General features: G+C 42.8%; 1 protein-coding gene across 1 annotated transcript in view; it reads left to right on the top strand.

The window, feature by feature from the left end:
- Window positions 1-325: 325 nt before the first annotated feature.
- ITIH2 (inter-alpha-trypsin inhibitor heavy chain 2) overlaps window positions 326-12,779 on the top strand; it is a 45,819-nt gene continuing 33,365 nt past the window's right edge. The window contains exons 1-5 of the mRNA XM_050804642.1: window positions 326-630; window positions 2,219-2,293; window positions 4,213-4,245; window positions 6,026-6,195; window positions 10,227-10,331. Coding sequence (XP_050660599.1) covers window positions 547-630; window positions 2,219-2,293; window positions 4,213-4,245; window positions 6,026-6,195; window positions 10,227-10,331 — 467 coding nt within the window. The 5' untranslated portion in view covers window positions 326-546. The remainder of the gene's footprint in view (window positions 631-2,218; window positions 2,294-4,212; window positions 4,246-6,025; window positions 6,196-10,226; window positions 10,332-12,779) is intronic.

Raw genomic sequence — 12,779 nt, forward strand, 5'->3', positions numbered from 1 at the left:
TAATCAGTCATCAGAGAGATGGGAAAAACGCGCACAATGAATTCTTTGCTCAGAACAACCACTCTGCGTCTTCTCCCACTTTTTCTACATTTTTTCTGCTTTAATTTAGATCAAAGGATTTTGTTTCTGGGAATAGTTCTGCACTTGGTCCTTTAGAAAGGATGACAATTATCTTTAGGTCTCTCTGATTTTAAGATCAATAGAAATCAGCAAAATCCAAAAAGAGAAGAAAAAAAAAAGCACATAAGAACATTCAAGCACATCCATCTGCCCCTGACTTGTCCTCGCAGTGAGTGACTGCTTCTGACTTTGCTGTTTGAATAACCTCTGGGTGTTCGATCCACCCACACAGCTCAAGTTTGAGCTCCAGAACAAATATTTGTCCCAATTTTGAGCAAAGTTAGAGAGTTTTTTTTCTTCTTTTTTCTTCTTTCTTAAAGCGAACGGGTCTCCTCTGCTGTTCCTTTGAACTTGGTTCAGTAGGAAGAAGTGATATCCTCCCCAGGCCATCTGCTCTGGGGAGCTTTGGCAAAACTGTCCAGCAAAATGAAACAACTCACGTGCTTTTTCATCTGCTTCTTTCTTTCTGAAGTATCAGGCTTCGAAATCCCCATCAATGGACTTTCTGAAGTAAGTACTTCCAGATCACTCCTTGCTGTTGGCCTGCTCATCAGCTCAGTAAATAGCCTATTGCAATTGCTATTCAATGGCCTTATTCTGTGTGTAATGGAAACTTAAGATAAAATTCATCTGAGTGCAAGTGTTTACTGTTATAATTACTGGAATGTGTATTTACCTTTTACAGCATTAACAGCTTTTGCATGAGAATGAAGTCAAGCTCAGTGGGCAGGCATCAGAGTGTAGCATTTATGGAGCACAGCTGCTCACTCCTCATCTAAAAAAATGGGGGTAAGAATAGACCTAACCCAAAGGTTTGCTTTGAGAATTAAATGGCACAGTGTAAACTCTAGCAGAGTGCCTGGACTAGTAAGTGCTTCATCATTATTAGCTGTTATGATGACGAAGAAATATTATCACTCTTTTACTAAGAGTGTAAGAAAAGTCATTATCAAAGCACACTGTTTTCCATACCTAAGTGAACAGTGATACTTGTAATAAGGACACTTTAAGTATTCCTATTAAAGGGGAAGACAGAAAGAAGGGTGGAAAAGTACAAGAATAACTCCCACGGAGTGTAGGTCTCCACTTTTGTCCCTTAGCCATCTCCAATGTAAGGAAAGTCTTGGACTGAAAGTCTGTTTCTGAAAGTCATACAAGAGCTATTTTTATGCCAGAAAAGCAAAGCGTGTTATGGGAACATCCCAGCAAACGCGAAGGCTTATGATACTTGCAGAGTGGATTACCTACAAAAATGCCAGAGAATATGACGGCATATTTACAGAGGGAAAATATCACTCTGTCTGCTTTGAAACCATCATATTTTCCAACACTTAAAAGTCACCAGAGTGTGTTGGAAATCTCAAATGGAAGCCAAGACATCTAAATGCGTTTGTGCTTTTTCAGTCATTTCTAACTGGCATTCCTTTTAGAAAATACCTATATTTTTAACTTGGGGGAGATGTATGGTTCATGTCTGTCCAGTCAGACACTGCAAATGCCTCCAGGGTCTACCCAGTTACTTCCCCAGACACCCACCTAATCACTGGGTTGTTTTGATCCCTGTCTTACTACCCGCGGGCAAACTCAGAAATGAATTCCCGTGTCCAACAAATGCGAAGGTGTTGTTACCTTCCATTTGTACACCTCTGAGACGTAACCAGCAAATAGAAATATACTAAAGAAATCATTTTATACAAAATTGTGATTGCCCAGAGGTAGAGGAAAGAATATAAAATAATGAATACCAACAGCTATCTCTTTGGCTCTAGATCTTTTGGAAACCATCATTCTCAGCAAAGTAACACAAGAAGAGAAAACCAAACACCACATGTTCTCACTTATAAGTGGGAGCTGAACAATGAGAACACATGGACACAGGGAGGGGAACATCACACACCGGGGCCTGTCGGGGGGCTGGGGGTTGGGGGAGGGATAGCATTAGGAGAAATACCTAAGCTAAATGATGAGTTGATGGGTGCAGCAAACCAACATGACACATGTATACCTATGTATCAAACCTGCACGTTGTACACATGTACCTCAGAGCTTAAAGTATAATTAAAAAAAAAAAAAAGTTAAAATCCTAATTTTTTTTAAGTTTGTAGACTATGAAGATCTTGTGGAACTGGCCCCAGGCAAATTTCAATTGGTGGCAGAGAACCAGAGATATCAGGTATAGTAAGCTTTACTTCCAAAAGGGGGGAAAAAAATGAAAGAGATTATGGCAGAAGAAGTAAGATAAGTGTTAAGATGCCTTCTGCTAGATTTTCTTAAGAGTGTTTTTTTTTTAGCACAGAAGAGTCCAGTGCTCTTACACCTTGGTGGAAGAGATCACCCAGGTGAAATCAAAAGGGAAATTCACACAGCTGTTTAGCAGCCTTCACACCATAATGCTCAAGTTAGCCCTCTAAAGAATACGTGACTCGGCACAGTGGCTCCCGCTTATAATTACAGCACTTTCGGAGGCCAAGGAGGGAGGATCACTTGAGGCTCGGAGTTCCAGACCAGCCCCGTTAACACAGTGAGACCTTATCTCCGCCACCCAGCTGATATAGATATATATTAGCTGACATGCACCTGTAGTCCCAGCTATTTGAGAAGCTGAGATGGAGGATCGCTTGAGCCCAGGAGTTCAAGGCTGCAGTGAGCTATGATTGCAGCAGCCTGGGCAACAGAAGGAGACCCTGTCCCCACTCAATTAAAAAAAATATCACATGGCTATGTGTTTTCTTCAACACTTAAGATTCTGAAATTATTTCCTGCCTTATGGGGAAGGATTTTCTGTTAGGAAGACTTTTCTTCTTTTAGTGATGACAGACACTTCCCCTTGCAGCCTTACAATCTCCTTCCTCTGGTCACTCTGAGAGCACCTAAAAAGGAGAACTGGCCACACTGGGAGTTGCAGTCCTGGAGGCCACCAGCGGCAGTATAGACAAAACCCTCTAATTAAGGGGATGAGTAGTCTGGAACACCAGGAAGGGCTTGGCTCCTTCCCCATGGAGCCCACATGCTGAGAAAGGAGGTATTTACGGAAGCAGCAAACTCTAAGCTGATCAATGTCTTATTTTGTATGGGTATGAATTTTCTACTTTCTGAAAATCCAGGGTTTTTTTGTAGACCAATAATATTAAAATCCAATAAGCAAGACTTCATGTCACGATTTATTTAGCCACAAGAGGGAAAAATTTGTCATTGAGCATTGCATTCAAGAAGTCTACAAGAAGAGGTCAACCATTGACTTTACCATGTCACATAGCACAGAACCTCAGTTCACCCTGAATCAGGTGAGCTGAGCTTCTATCCAACACCTGACTTCTTGGATCTATTATTAACAGCTCACCAAACATTACATGTTCACCCACCACCCTTAAGCCATTCACTTTCAAAGGCAAGGGAATCGCCTTTGTTCCTTTCCGCAGGACAGTCAAGTGTATGGATAATCTCCTAGCATGGTGGTTACAAGCATAGAATCTTCTAGGTGCCAGTCACTGTGTTTGGCTCTGGGGTTGCACCGTGGAGGAAATACATGAAAATCCCTGCTTTTATGTTTAGTTTAAAGGAAGAGACAGACTTGAGTCAAATAATCCCTCAAATAGAATGAATCATTATGAAACAAGGTGAGTGCGCTACAGGAAGGGATATGCTACTGCGAAAACACTTAGTAAAGGAAACCGGCCTAGTCTTGAGGCATCAGAGATGTTCACTGGAGGAATTCTGCTGGAGCTGAGATCTGAAGGGGAGACTCAAAGTCTCCATTTGACAGAGTAAAAAACAGCAAATAACATCAAGGGGATATACACCACCCAGGATGCATTTGGTTGTATATTTTTATTTAAAAATTACTTGTTCTAGCATTATATCCAAGAATGACATGCACGCCACCAAAATTGGTAAAGAAAGGCATTGAGAAACTCACCAATGGGAAAATAGTTTCCAAGAATGTTCAATATTTATGTCTCAACTTCAGTGAATGAATAACAGCTCAGTACTGAAGAAAACTAAAATTTCTTTTTTGACTGAGAAAACGGTTTTGGCCCTCAAGGTAATAAGTGACATACAGTTGAAGAATGATTGTCTAACTTCCTTTCACAGAGAAGCCTTCCGGGAGAATCGGGAGAAATAATGGTAAGTTGACTTTGATGCTGTTACAGATTGAATGATTTTCCTGCTAATAATTCCCAGGAAATCAATCTGGGTGTCTCTTCGGTCTTCGTCACCGAGTATTTACCTGACTTTCGAAATACTGCCTTGCTCAACTGTTTGGAAGTGTTTCTAAAATTCAGCATTAAAGAGTGCAGTCTTTTCAGACAGGAGAGAAGTCACCAAGGGCTGAAGGGGCCCTTCTTTTGATTTTCTTGAGTTTTGCCATATAACATAGGTTCCATCCCACTGTATAAATTTATGGATTTATTCCAACTTAACCGTTTTAAGTATTTATTTTTACGTTTTTATTTTTATTTTTTTGAGACAGAGTTTTACTCTTCTTGCCCAGGCTGGAGTGCAATGGCGTGATCTCAGCTCACTGCAACCTCTGCCCACTAGGTTCAAGAGATTCTCCTGCCTCAGCCTCCTGAGTAGCTGGGATTACAGGCATGCACCACCATGCCCAGCTAATTTTTGTGTTTTTAGTAGAGATGGGGTTTCACCATGTTGGCCAGGCTGGTCTCGAACTCCTGACCTCGGGTGATCTGCCTGCCTCAGCCTCCCAAAATGCTGGGATTACAGGTGTGAGCCATCACTTCCGACACCATTTTGATTTAAAGTATGACACCTGACAGCTTTGGATAATAAAAGAGTGCCCGTGGGAAGGAACTCTTAAATACAAAATGGCCCAGGTCCCTGAGATGTTCAGAGTAGACCATCCTGTGGCAAGAAAACAACCTGAGGAAGTGGTTTATGTTGTGCTTCCTGCCCTGAATTGGCAGAAACTGCCAGAAGTACACACTTCAGAGGGAGGAAGGACACGTAGTTTCGCCTGGATTTTATCTTAGCTTGAGGTGAGCCGCATGGTTAGTCAAAAGGTTTAATGTTGGACTACAAAGTTTGGGGAATGAGACCTGGTATTGAGACAAGTCAATTCTTTTGGAGAAAAAGGCGAAATCTAATGGGTCCCATAGTTGTCATAGACCTGAAGGAGCTTGCAGCTCTCAGTCACCTCCTGAAAGACATGGGTTTCTAGGACCTTGCCTTTGAGAACACTTACATATGAGATCCTTTATACTGGAGCTGCTTTAAATCAGTAGCGATTGGGTAAGGAGGTCCAGAGTGTTGGACCAATACTTATATCAGAATGCCTGGTCCAAGATCAATGCCCCTTGCTTACACCCATCACTGTTCTCCTAACTTGTTTTGACTTGAGGGAGGAGAAAAGGACTGCAGATGAAATTGTAATAGAGGAGACTAAAGAAGGTAGAGAGCGGTAAGAGGGGTTGGTAGAGGCCACATGTGTGTATCCACCCCACAGCACCCCTGTCTGACCCTAACAGAAGATACAACCAGGGTATTGTTGAGGAATATTCAACCTCGCAATCCAGTATCCTTTCCCCAGCTGATGGTCCTGCATTTGGAGTTATTTCCTGGACTTCCTCAATCCAATCTGGCTTCCCACAACCATTTTCTACATGTATTCTAATTTTTGAAAAATCATTATTTATAGACTCACAGGGCTGAAAATGCCTTTTAGCTCAAAGTATCTTGAAACGAAGGCAGACTTCTGCTCGTTGGGTGTTCCAAGAATTTAGGAGAATGCTTAACAACACCCGAGTTCTGCCCTTATCAAGGCCTCGGAATTGTTCTGCTAGTAAAACAAGGAAAATATAGTGCTGTTAACATCAAATGCTCTACATTTGATGAAGTTCTGTGTGATTTTTCAATTAGTACCATTATGCTTTCTTGCCAATTTCAGGAAGAGGCTGATCAAGTAACTCTTTATAGCTATAAAGTCCAGTCTACTATTACTTCTCGGATGGCTACTACCATGATCCAGAGCAAAGTGGTGAACAATTCCCCACAGCCTCAGAATGTCGTGTTTGATGTTCAGATCCCCAAAGGAGCCTTCATTTCCAACTTCTCCATGTGAGTAACTTCTGTGTAGAGCCAGAAATTGTAGATGCTCTATTCACAGAATCAAAACCCCTCATAGTTAGAGTGGACCTTCATGGCCAACTCTCCCAGTGGCGCTTACCTCCAGAACTGTGGACCGGCTGGATGGCAAGGGTCATTATGAGGTTGGTCCCAATAATTTGCTCCTGTTCAAAGCATTAGAATTTGTGAATTATTTGCTTTTTGTTTCTAATAAGCTAAAGCAAACTTAAGTCTATCTCTATGGTAACAACCTCATACTTACTTGCATTTTAATATACTTTCTTGGGAGGAGAAGAATATACTGGGTTGCTCTGGCTTATAGCAAACCATGTAAGAGCATGTGCACAGCAGGTCAATGCCATCTGCCATATGTTTCTCTGTAGGAAAAAAAACAAAAAAAAAGTTGAGAACCACAGATTAAATCCAATTACTTATCCAGTGCTTGACCTCCTCTGTAACACCACTTACAAGCGTGTGATGATTTCCTTAATGATAAACTCACTTTTCCCAAGGCAATCAACTCAACGGTTGACAGCTCTGTTAAGAGTCCTTTCTTATACTTCATTTAAATATTTTCCACTTTCTACCCAATGTCTCTAGTGATAATCACATGAATTTTTTAAAAGCTCTCTACAAAATACATATTGAAGTGTTCATAGATGAAATGATGTGCCATCTGAGCTTGGCTTTTTTTTTTTGAGATGGAGTCTCACTCTGTGGCCCAGGCTGGAGTGCGGTGGCACCATCTCGGCTCACTGCAAGTTCTGCCTCCCGGGTTCACATCATTCTCCTGCCTCAGCCTCCCAAGTAGCTGGGACTACAGGCACCCACCACCATGCCCAGCTAGTTTTTTGTATTTTTAGTAGAGACGGGGTTTCACCGTGTTAGCCAGGATGGTCTCAATCTCTTGACCTCGTGATCCACCCACCTCAGCCTCCCAAAGTGCTGGGATTACAGGCATGAGCCACTGCGCCCGGCCTTGAGCTTGGCTTCTTAACAATTGAGGTGGAAAGCATGAGAGTTTAGACAAATTAAGATTGGCTGAGTATTCATAATGGTGTAGCTCAGTGATGGTTTCATGGACATCTCATATTATTCCCTCTATTTTCCGTGTGTTTGAAATTTTTCATAATGAAAAAATGTTAAACTACTCCAATACTTTCCAAACAGTTAATGCCAGTTATCTTATCCACTTGGAGCCTTCATGTATCAAAGTTAAATATTCTCTGTTCCTCTAAGTGGAATGATTTCTATGTCCAAATATCAAGGTGGCCACCCCAGAGTATGTTCCAAGTGGTCAATGTCCCTCTTAAGTTGCCAAGAACACAGCAAAGTACCGTGCATAAAGTCTGGCTATTTTTTTTATGAAGACATTAGGCTGAGTTACTTCTCATCCACTTTTGTCTTTCATACACCAGGGTAATCAGTGATCACTGTGGATAAACAGTAAAGGGTTCAACTACCATGCACTTTGGCAGTCATGTGAACTCTATTTTCCAAACAAAACCAAGTAGGCAGAAAAAGGCATTGTGTCACTTTGATTGGTATCCTTTGAATTGGCTTTAAAATGTATCGCTTTTTTTGTCTGCCTTTTCTAAAAAGCAAAGGGAGAAGGGAAAGCTTTTCTGTAGTGGTATTATATGAACCCGTGTCTAGAAATGACATTGAAAACTATTTTAGTAAATTCCTATTTTTAAACCACATAATCAGAACTTACTCTAAAGATCTGTTATTTCTGTTTTTTGGTTGTTTGTTTTGTTTTGTTTTTACTTTGAGTTCCGGGATACAAGTGCAGAATGTGTAGGTTTGTTACATAGGTATACATGTGCTATGGTGGTTTGCTGCACCTATCATCCTGTTATCTAGGTTTTAAGCCCCGCATGTGTTAGCTATTTGTCCTAATGCTCTCCCTCCCCTTGCCCTCTACCTCCCGACAGGCCCTGGTGTGTGATGTTCCCCTCCCACACATGTGTCCATGTGTTCTCATTGTTCAACTCCCACTTATGAGTGAGAACATACAGTGTTTGAATTTCTGTTCCTGTGTTAGTTTGCTGAGGACGATAGCTTCCAGCTTGATCCATGTCCCTGCAAAGGACATGACCTCATTCCTTTTTTTATGCCTGCATACTATTCCATCTTTCATTCTGTTCTTTCTTTACCATTTCATTACATAGAAGATTTGAAGTACAAAGGACAGAATTGTGAAACATACATTTCCTTTTATCTCCCTCTGCTCTAGGCTGAATTTATAAGACCAGAGAAGATACCTGCTTAATTATCACAACTTAAAATGAGCTGTGTAGACCTATGTACTAGCCAAAATATCCCTTCTACTTTTTTGTCAAGATCCTGAATATTCTATGGGAGATGATTTCCTTTGTCCTAAAGACTCCTTGGCCTTTGAGACTTAGTTATGATTTGATAGAAGCATGATGGTCTTGACCAGCAGCGTGACCTTGAGCAAGAGTCATCTGTCTCCTGGGTCTGATGTCTCTCATCTAAAGGGGCAAACCCAGAAGTGTGCTTCAACACACGTGCTGTTGGCATTTGGGGCAGGAAAATTCTTCAGTGGAGCTGTCCTTCACATTGCAGGATGACTAACATTCTCGGTGTCCTCCCACAAATGCCAGCAGCACTTGCGAGTCATCTCAACAACCCAAACTTCACACATTTCTAAATTGCTCCTTTGGAAAAGACACTGCCCATTTGAGTACTGGAAGTTCCCATTTACTTCCAAAATTCTGGATTCTACCTCTCTGACCAACCATTACTTGGGAAGGATTAGTTGCTAGCCAGCTAAAAGTATGGTGGAAAGAGACAAGGTGCAAATAGAAGACAGAGGTCCCCAAGGGAGACGGTTTCCAGATAAGCACCACTTTGGCAGTGGACCCACCAGCACCTTCCCCCATTTTTCTCTATTCTTTTCCACCCTTGCAGAGGAGCATAATAGTCCGTCTTCATCAGCTCAGGCTGCTATGACTAAGTACCATAAAATGGGTAGCTTATAAACAACAGAAATGTATTTCTCATAGTTCTGAAGGCTGGCAAGTCTGAGATCAAGGTGCCCAAAGATTTCATGTCTGGTGAGGGCCCATTTCCTGGTTCAGTCAGGATGGAAAGAGATGAGAGAACTCCTTGAAGTCTCTTTTGTGAGAGCACTAAAGGCTATTCATGAGACCTAATTACCTCTCCAAGGCCCCACCTCCTAATGTCATCGTCCTAAGAAGTAAGGTTCAACATACACATTTGTGGGGAACATAAACATTTGGTCCATTGCATACCCCACAGCTATGCCAAATTCTTAACTCACAGAATGACCTGGTGAACCAAAGGTAATGAGATAATTCGGAATTTATCAGTCACCTCTCCTAGTCACGTTTGTCATTCGAAGGGGATACCCAAAGAGAACCATTTTTCATCTAAAGGATGAAATTCAAAAATGAGGAAAAATCTAAAAACAAACAACAGTACATGAGGGAAAGGTTTTAGGGTGGGAGCCTACCAAACCCCTCTCAAGCCACACTATCCAATCAATAAAGGAAGTCCTGTCTATAAACTATTCAAATGCCTCCCTTCTTATTTCTTATAGACACAAAATGATCATTGTCCTCATTCATTAAATCAACCTTGTTGGGTTCTTTGCTTGCTCTTGTTTGTTTTGCTAAGATTACTATTCTGGGCCGGGTGCAGTGGCTCACACCTGTAATCCAAGAACTTTGGGAGGCCAAGGCAGAAGGATCACGAGGTCAGAAGTTCGAGACCAGCCTCGCCAACATGGTGAAACCCCGCCTCTATTAAAAATACAAAAAATTAGCCTGGCATGGTGGCAGGAACCTGTAATCCCAGCTCCTCAGGAGGCTGAAGCAGGAGAATCGCTTGAACCCGGGAGGCAGAGGTTGCAGTGAGCCGAGATTGCACCATTGCACTCCAGCCTGGGTGACAGAGCAAGACTCCATCTCAAGAAAAAAAAAAAAAAAAAGATTATTTTTCTGATCAACTGGTTGCCTTCTGTTGTTTTCTAGGACTGTGGATGGCACGACATTTAGGAGTTCTATTAAGGAGAAAACTGTGGGCCGAGCTCTCTACGCACAGGCCAGAGCAAAAGGCAAGACGGCTGGCTTGGTGAGGTAAGGCGTGAGTGAGCAAGGCTTGCCTTTGCCTCTCGATGGTGGTTTCCTCTCCTGTCTCCTTCCCACAGCAGCAAACCAGCCTCCGGAAAGGCACAGCACCTGAGCCAATGGCAAACTCTCGGAGCCAGATGGGAGAATTAGGCACTGCAGCTTCTATTTGCCTAAAGGTCCTTCTTCAACCAATGGGTTCTGGGTGATCGCATGCTGGTTGTGCTTACATCACTTGTCTAGCAAGTAGATGGATGTTCTGTAAATAAACAGTGATTTTTCTAAAGAGCGAAGAGAGAAATTACAGAAATGTTGGTGATCTTGTTACAAAACTTAACATATATGCAGAAGGGAAAGTTTGAAATTTGCCTTAATGATTTTTTTTTGCCTATTTGTAGGGATAAGGCAATTATTTATTTATTTATTTATTTATTTATTTATTTATTGAGATGAGGTCTTACTTTTTTGCCCAGGCTGGAATGCAGTGGTGTGATCACGGCTCACTACAACCTCAAACTCCTGGCCCCAAGCGGGAATGCCTCATCCTTCCAAGTAGCTGGGACTTGGGGTGCACCACCATGCCTGACTAATTTTTTTAGTTTTTGTAGAGATACGGCCTTGCTTTGTTCTCTAGGCTGGCCTCAAGCACTGCTCCCTCATCGGCCTCCCGAAGTGCTAGGATTACAGGCTTGAGCCACCATGCTGGGCTGCGATACTTAGGTTTTGTTTATTTTTTCCCCTTATAATCTAAGTAAGACCTAGGAATGCCAAGTCACCCTCAAAAAGCAGCTTCTCTTCAAAGGGAAAAAAATCTTCAAAGGAATTTTCACCTTCTCACTGCTTGCAGTGCACACTCACTATCAGGCCAAATCCTGCCACGTTTCTTTCCTCATCTCCTCCTCTCCTACATCCCCAAACTCACCTGTAGTTGAACTTCTTTTCCTTTCATTCGTGCATTTATTCATCCAACAGAAATGCATCAAACGCAAGCTCTGTACCCAGTTCTGTCAGAGGCAGCAGCACCACAAAAGCAGACACCGTCAGTCCCGTACAGGAGACAGACAAGGAACCTGTGACAACAATATCTGTAGTGGGCAAGTGCTAATACAGAAATACAGAGAGGGTACACAAAAAACACTGTGGGAGTTCCGAGTGCCGAGTGTGTAATCCCGTCTGAGGGTCCAGGAAATCCCCACAGAGGACTGTGTGTAAGCGGAGCCCAGGAAGATTACAGTTGGCCTTCATATCCATGGGTTTCACATTCTCAGATTCAACCAACTGTGGATGGAGACTTGTGGATACAGAGGGTTGACCGCACCACACTATTTTATAACAGTGGCTTGGGCATCGCTGGATTTTGGTATCCTTGGGGAATCCTGGAACCAAACTCCAGAGGATACAGAGCACCAACTGTAGTAAACTTCAGCCAGGTAGAGAAAGGAGAGAAGAAGCTCCAAGCAGAGGAAATGCCTCTAGCCTTCCTGCAGGTAAATCAGTTTTTGTTGTTGTTGTTGTTGTTGTTGTTGTTGTTTTGAGACAGAGTCTCACTCTGTAGCCCAGGCTGGAGTGCAGTGGCTTGATCTCGGCTCACTGCAAGCTCCGCCTCCCGGGTTCATGCCATTCTCCTGCCTCAGTCTCCCAAGTAGCTGTGACTACAGGCACCAGCCACCACGCCCGGCTAATTTTTTTGTATTTTTAGTAGAGACGGGGTTTCACCGTGTTAGCCAGGATGGTTTTGATCTACTAACCTCATGATCCACCAACCTCGGCCCCCCAAAGTGCTGGGATTACAGGCGTGAGCCACCGCGCCTGGCCAGTAAATCAGTTCTTTTACCGTTAAGAATCATTTTGCTGGCCGGGCACAGTGGCTCACGCCTGTAATCCCAGCACTTTGGCAGGTTGAGGCAGGCAGATCATGAGGTCATGAGATCGAGACCATCCTGGCCAACATGGTGAAACCCCGTCTCTACTAAAAATACATAAATTAGCTGGGTGTGGTGGCGTGTGCCTATAATCCCAGCTACACGGGAGACTGAGGCAGGATAATTACTTGAACCAGGGAGTCAGAAGTTGCAGTGAGTCGAGATCGCACCACTGCATTCCAGCCTGGAGACAGAGCAACTCTGTCGAGAGAGAGAGAGAGAGAGAGAGAAAAGGAAGGAAGGAAGGAAGGAAGGAAGGAAAGAAGGAAGGAAGGAAGGAAGGAAGATTTTGCCATCTTTATCCTCATTTTGACCACATCACCCATTCATTTATTTGTTTATTCATCCCACAAATACTTATTTATTTGTTTATCCATCCCACAAATACTTATTTCTACCAGAAACTCTTCTAGGCACTGGAGATACTGCAGGGAACGCAGAGCTCCCATCCTAGTGCACCACTCGGGTAAACATGGTCTCTCACTACAGGCTCTGTCTCAAAGCTTTGCACAAGGTCATGCTCATCTTTTTCTTC

The sequence above is a fragment of the Macaca thibetana genome, chromosome 9 (genome assembly GCF_024542745.1).
Source record: "Macaca thibetana thibetana isolate TM-01 chromosome 9, ASM2454274v1, whole genome shotgun sequence".
In the NCBI taxonomy this organism is placed as follows: Eukaryota; Metazoa; Chordata; class Mammalia; order Primates; family Cercopithecidae; genus Macaca; species Macaca thibetana.